The sequence below is a fragment of the Lycium barbarum genome, chromosome 6 (genome assembly GCF_019175385.1).
Source record: "Lycium barbarum isolate Lr01 chromosome 6, ASM1917538v2, whole genome shotgun sequence".
NCBI lineage: Eukaryota > Viridiplantae > Streptophyta > Magnoliopsida > Solanales > Solanaceae > Lycium > Lycium barbarum.
This window is the reverse complement of record NC_083342.1, coordinates 109,263,287-109,269,701: the sequence shown is the minus strand read 5'-3', so window position 1 is coordinate 109,269,701 and position 6,415 is coordinate 109,263,287. Positions and strand designations below refer to the sequence as shown.

The window sequence follows — 6,415 nt, the reverse complement described above, 5'->3', positions numbered from 1 at the left end:
TCAGCGGGCCTATTGCCCTGCTTTATATAGATATATAAATTTTATTCGAAACTTCCTTAGATGAATGATACACATGACATGTTTTAAGATTATAAGGTTCAAATAATATTTTTAGTAAGTCATACACATCTATAATAAAACACCACAAGATTCAAATAATATTTCTGGTAATTGATACACATCGATAATGAAATACCACAAGATCCAATGGTCTTATTTTTAAATTCCATGTCCAATACATAATATTAAACATAGAGTATCACTACAGTTAGAAAGAAAAAGTAAAAGAAAGAGAGTAAGTCCATTTAAAAAAAGAATGACATGTCTCTATATTAAAAATAATTTAATTTTGATATTCTCATTTTATACTTGATGACATGCTAAATTTTATTTAAAATGTCATAACATTAAAAAATCATAAATTCTACAGTATTTTTTTTTCTCAAACTTGTGACAATTCAAATTCGGCATATAAATTTAAACATAGGAAGTATTTACTTTCTTTTCTCTTTCATTTTCTTGCATTCCTTGTGCCTTCATAAGTTTTCTTCTAGTCCGTTCTCTTCTTATTACGGGTTACGTATATAAATCAAACTTATAGTACAATTGAAAAAAAAAAATACATTTTATAATAGTAAAATCACTAAACTCTTGTTAGGTTACCTAGAAAATAGCATTTTGGTGGGAATTCAGCCAAGCTAATGCTTGAAATCCTACATGGCAAGCGTAAAAAATACCCTCTCCTGATTTAAATTTGGAAATTTTACATAAATGACTACACTTTGGGGGTTTAAATTTTGTCATAGCTACAGTTTCAATATTTACATGGCATAACTACTGTTTTCCGTTGTATTCAAAAAATGGCTCACTGTATTCATAAAACAGCTTAGCTGTATTCATGAATACAGCGAATAAATTTTTTTCAAAAATTAGTCATATGTATTCAACTCAGTTGTATTCACGTCAATTGTATTCAACTCAGTTGTATTCATTTATAGCTACTTTTACATTGTATTCACTTTATTGTATTTGAAAATCAGTGGTATTCAAACAACATAAATACAAAAAAATTGTATTCAGCTTGCACAACTGAGTTGAATTTTCCCAAAAACACAGAATTTTTCACTAAAAAAGTTAACACATACACTCAAAAAATTGAATACAAAGAAATAAAATTCACTCTGTTCATTTGTATACACTTCAAAAATTAATGTATTCATTTGTATACAAAGAATAAAATTAACGAATACAGTCAAAAATAAAATACAAGAAAATAAAATAAAATACACAAAACACTGAATTGTACGCCAAAAAATTAATGAATACACTGAATTGTATGCTAAAAATTTAATGAATACACTAAAAAAAACACGATTTTCCAGATTCGGCACCGGAATCTAACAGGAAAAGTCACCGCCGGCCAGATTCCGACAAAGCAAAATCTGACCAGAACTGAGTAGATCCGGTCAGATCTGGCCAAGATCTAACCGGATTTGACCGTCAAAACTCAAAAGCCACCGCATCAACAACAACAAATTTCATTGTTGGATCAATGGTATTTTTAAAGTAAAACAGCAAGTTGGAGATGGCATCAATTCAATTATGAGAAGGTTTATGAGAAGAAGGGATGCTAATTAGATGAGAAGGTTGAAAATTGAAAGTTGCTTGTCCGTTTCTCGTCGGAGAAGAGGGCGCCGGAAGCTCCTCGCCGGAGCAGTGGGTAGCGGGGCGGGGAGGAGGGGAGAGGGGAGAAAGAGAGATGAGAAGGTTAGTTTGGAAGTGAATAATGTGATATGGGGTATTCTGCTTTGTATATATATGTAACTATAAGTTGTATTTAACATATTATAATTAGCTATGAGATGTAATTATTTTAAACTATAGCTACTAAATATAAATATGTGGTAGAGTTAGTTATGCCATGTAGTTATCCCTTATATCATCTCACCATTTAAACACTATTTGGACTAAGAAAATTGTCTCTAGCCCAAATAAAGGCGAACCCGTAAGAATAACCCTATGGAGTTCCCTAACCAAGAATAAAATACTTGCAAGAATGACCTCCATCAAGGATGGTCTTGAACTTTCGACTCCGTTTAATAAAAATTTATAGGAATGATCTATATTTCTCATCAAACATAAATTGTGAACACAAATTAATTTTGCCTTTGAAGTAAAAGTTTGCGATATTACAAGCTAAGACAATGAAATTTCCCAATTGACCACAATTTATGTCTCATAGGTAACAAGTTGCATGTGTTGCTCGATGGTTCTTCACAAGTCAATACAACTAAAACTCATGCTTAATAGGCAACACATTATTCTTGCTTCATAAGCAAAACTAACTTAGAGCCTATTTGAATTGACTTATTTTAGGTGTTTTTAAGCCAAAATAGCTTTTAGCACTTTTGTAGTGTTTGAATAAGATAAAAAAGTACTTTAAATACTTATTTTTAAACTAAAATAATAAAAATAATCCAAAAATTGTAAGTTAGATTTCCTAACTTGTCAAAAGTCATAAACCCATCAATTTTAAAGAAAGAAAAAAGGGATAACAACACGGCATAACTAACTCTACTATATATTTATATATAGTAGCTATAATTTAAAATAGTTACATTTCATAGCTAATTATAATATGTTAAATACAACTTATAGCTACTTATATATATATTGTAGAATACCCATATTACATTATTCACTTTCAACCTACCTCTCTCATCTCTCTTTCTCCTTCTCACTTTCACTGCTCTCTTCCCTCTTTTCTTCCTTCTCTCTCGCCCATCTCTTTTCTCCCTCAATTTTCTCTCCTTTTTCCCCTCTTATCCCTTCTTCGCCATTGGAGAAGGGCAGCTGAAGAAATTAATGTTCTTCCACGGACTCATATAACCCCCAACTGGTTGCTAAGTGATACAAATAAGACAAGTAGTGTTGCTTCCAGATCTGGCCCCCGACCACTAGTATTGCTTCCACTGAATCCGGCTCCGTCGGCGCATAAGGGTTGTTGTTGTTATGAAATTTCAGGCAGATCTGGCCGGAAATCGTCTCCAGATCTGTTCGAAACTAGTGATTGTATTCACATTTTTGAGTTTTTTTGTTAAATTTTTTTATTGTATTCATTTTTTAGTGGTGTATTTGTTAATTATTGATGTATCTATATTTTTATGTATTTAGTTTTACTTGTTGTATTCATTAATACAACGAGCTCTTTATGAATACAGATACTCATTTCAGGAATAGAGTGAAAAAATTATCATATTCATGAATACAGTGAAAACAAAAATTGAATACAACAAAAAAAAAAAAAAATGAATACAGCAAACATAAAAGTAGCTACGAGCTGTAAATCAGCAAAATGTAGCTATGCCAGATTTTTAACCCTCAAAATGTAGTCATTTATGAAATTTTCCCAAGAAAAAAGTTGGATTTAGTACAAGTCTTACCGAAAGGAGCTAGCTTTGGGCCAGATTATGACTCATGCACCAGAAGCCCAAAAGATGGCACGGTAGCCTACTTGCTTTTGGCCCGCAATTATTGTACAAAACAGATGACATGAATTGAAGTTGAAATGAGAAGCAAAAGAACCAAGAAAAAAGAAAGAGAGAGGCGAAACTCAAACGAAAGAGAGAAGTCCAAGTTTATAAAAAAATTGAACTTGTTTTTTTATAATTGAGAAACTGCTTTTTTATAAAAAAAAAATTAGGTTCTTGGTCAAGTTTCTTGAAAAATGTAGAGTGACTTGTTGCTAAAACAATTTTTCTGCTGCGTGGTGGTATAAGTAATTTATAACTTCTCGTTGAAGCAGAATTGGAAATAGAAAATTAATTTTTTTTAGGCCATCCTTATTAAGAAAAAAAATAGTAACCAAACTATCTCTCCTTAACTTAAGCTGTTAAACATGTCTTTCAAACTTTCACCCTTTTCTTTGGTAAAAATTTACCCGCAACCGTGAGCATAGAGCTCTGCCCTTTTTCTTCCTTTTGAAGCTGCTTTCCTCCTGATTTTACATCAAACGAATGAACATGAATGTGTATAAATACGTACACTTAATTATGATTAACTGATATATATTTTACTTTATTAATTTTCGTAATTATAATAACTTGAATTGATTTAGTGTAAACATAATGCTAATCTTTACCCTATGTCTAAGATACACATACCAATTTTTTTAAAATATTAATAATTGTAAAGTGATCTTTGCATATTCTTTTTCTTAATTGATGTTACATTCAAATTTACTTTCGTGAGAGATCGACAAATTTAAACGGTTTTTTTAATGCTATTAAAAATGTCATATGATTTAGCTTAACATAAATCATTACTCCCATAATTTATTTAATTTTTAAAAAAAACTCCATACGGTAAGAAGTCATAACAAACTAAGGAAATTTTTAAATTTTGATCAATCAGGTCCTAAATATAGTGTTGGACTCTATACTATCTTCCGGTATGATTGCACAAAATTTCATTCTTAATTAAGCAGTTTTTCCAATTAAGCTCATGTATATAACATGGGATCTCATTTAATTTTCTGCTCCGTATTTTATGATTACCATTTATAACTAAGATTTTCTTACCAACATTTCGTATTCAATTCTTTTCAAATTCGTGGACTCCAATTTAGGAAGTGTAATCTTCTGATTGGTAGCAATAAAATTCTAGAGAATTGATAAGATTCTCAGTATGTGGTGAACATTTATTTGATTTACTGGTTTTGATTTTCCTGGAGAAGAGGAAACTAAATGAATGATGTATATTGTATGGGACCATTAATTCATCAAGGAGAAATTGAAACAGACATGTTTGACTAACTGTTTTTGATTTTCCTAGATCATAATTAGAGTGAATTGACATAGGGGTAAATACTTATACGACAAATATTTATATTTGATTAAATAATTAAACTTAAAAGTTAACAAATGAATAAAAATGTATATGTATCACAATATATATATATATATATATATATATGCAAAACGTGTATATTATATTCATTGACTTGATACAAATAATCAGTACAAATAAGCTTATCCTGACTTGTGCTCGAGTCCCTAATCTAAACAAATAAATAAAAATCATTTGTTGTCTTGATAATTGGCTCAGAACATTACAATATAATAGTACTTAGTAAATACTAAACAATATCGAAATTTAACTAAATTACGTAAATTTATTATAATTAAGTGAATGTAAAGTAATTATGGTTAAGTATTAAGAGTTAACACGCAAATAAATATCATGCGTTTATTAATTTGATATAAATATCGCGTGCAAATAAATATTTATTGAATAATCTACACTACACCTGAATTAATATCAAGAATCATAAAATTAAAAAATAAAAACTTTCTTTTCCCGCGTGTCTCACTTTCTGCCACTCCACTACCCACGTATCTATTCTTCTTGCAAGACGTATATTTTGGGATTCTTCTTGATCACTTGACTTTACTCATTACTTGTCCTTCCACCAGCTTCAGACGACACAAGTCTCGTCGGACATTCCATGAGCTATTAATATACTCATTCGGTAAAGTATAAACTTATATTGCGGTAAATATAAATAATTATATTATTAAAAGTAAATATAAAAAGTTGTATTTTCTAAAAATAAAAAATAAAGAATGGAAATATAGTAGAGTATATAAGTTTCGTAACGGGTCTAGAATCCCTTCTCCACCTAGCTATTCCATATTATTATGCTTCTTTCTCCATATTCCTATATGTTACAAATTCAGCTATGACAAACTTCCCAAGGTCTCTCAGATATTCTTCTTTAGCCCTTTTCAAACAGGCTATCTCTGCTAATCCTTGGCCTAATTCTTCCCTTCTTCTCTGAAAAAAAAAAAAAAACTTTTTTCTTCTTTGTATAATTTTGCTAATTCCTAGTACTAGTATTTGTTTTAAATTTGCAGGATTAATTAAAGCAATGGGTGGTGGAGAAAGGAGTCTTTTGCACTTGCCACACCTCCATATTCATCAAGGGAAGAAAAAGACCAGTGATGTGCCAAAAGGGTATCTGGCGATAAAAGTAGGGCAAGAAGAGGAAGAACAACAGAGATTTGTTGTTCCTGTTTCTTATTTCAATCATCCGCTCTTTATTCAGTTACTCAAGGAAGCTGAGGAAGTTTATGGTTTTCATCACAAGGGAACTATTACTATTCCTTGTCATGTTGAACAGTTTCGAAGTATTCAGGGAAAGATTGATAAACACCACCACAATCACCACCATCATATTCATGTCCCATGTTTTAGGGCATGAGATTCTAATTTTTGTTCGGTGGAGGCTGTTAATGATAATGACGACAACTTTTTATATTCCCAATGGTTTGTTATTGGTGACTTGTATTTGTTAGCTAAACTGCTAAAGTAATGCTACTAGTGAAGTGGAATTAAAGTTACTTTTTCCTGTTCT

General features: G+C 30.6%; 1 protein-coding gene across 3 annotated transcripts; it reads left to right on the top strand.

Annotated features, from left to right (window-relative positions):
* Nucleotides 1-5,386: 5,386 nt before the first annotated feature.
* Nucleotides 5,387-6,415, top strand: LOC132645389 (auxin-responsive protein SAUR32-like). Of its 3 annotated transcripts, none has more exons than XM_060362356.1 (2): nucleotides 5,387-5,530; nucleotides 5,916-6,415. In XM_060362356.1, exon 2 carries the CDS (start codon nucleotides 5,930-5,932, stop codon nucleotides 6,260-6,262), a length of 333 nt encoding a protein of 110 aa, XP_060218339.1. In that variant the 5' UTR covers nucleotides 5,387-5,530; nucleotides 5,916-5,929; the 3' UTR covers nucleotides 6,263-6,415. The 3 variants fall into 3 exon arrangements, with proteins under 3 accessions (XP_060218339.1, XP_060218340.1, XP_060218338.1); XM_060362357.1 differs by having other exon boundaries at nucleotides 5,517-5,535; XM_060362355.1 differs by lacking the exon at nucleotides 5,387-5,530 and adding an exon at nucleotides 5,662-5,757.

Bases quoted from the DNA above. Each gene is read 5' to 3' on its own strand.
- LOC132645389 (XM_060362356.1), top strand. From the start codon at position 5,930: ATGGGTGGTGGAGAAAGGAGTCTTTTGCACTTGCCACACCTCCATATT.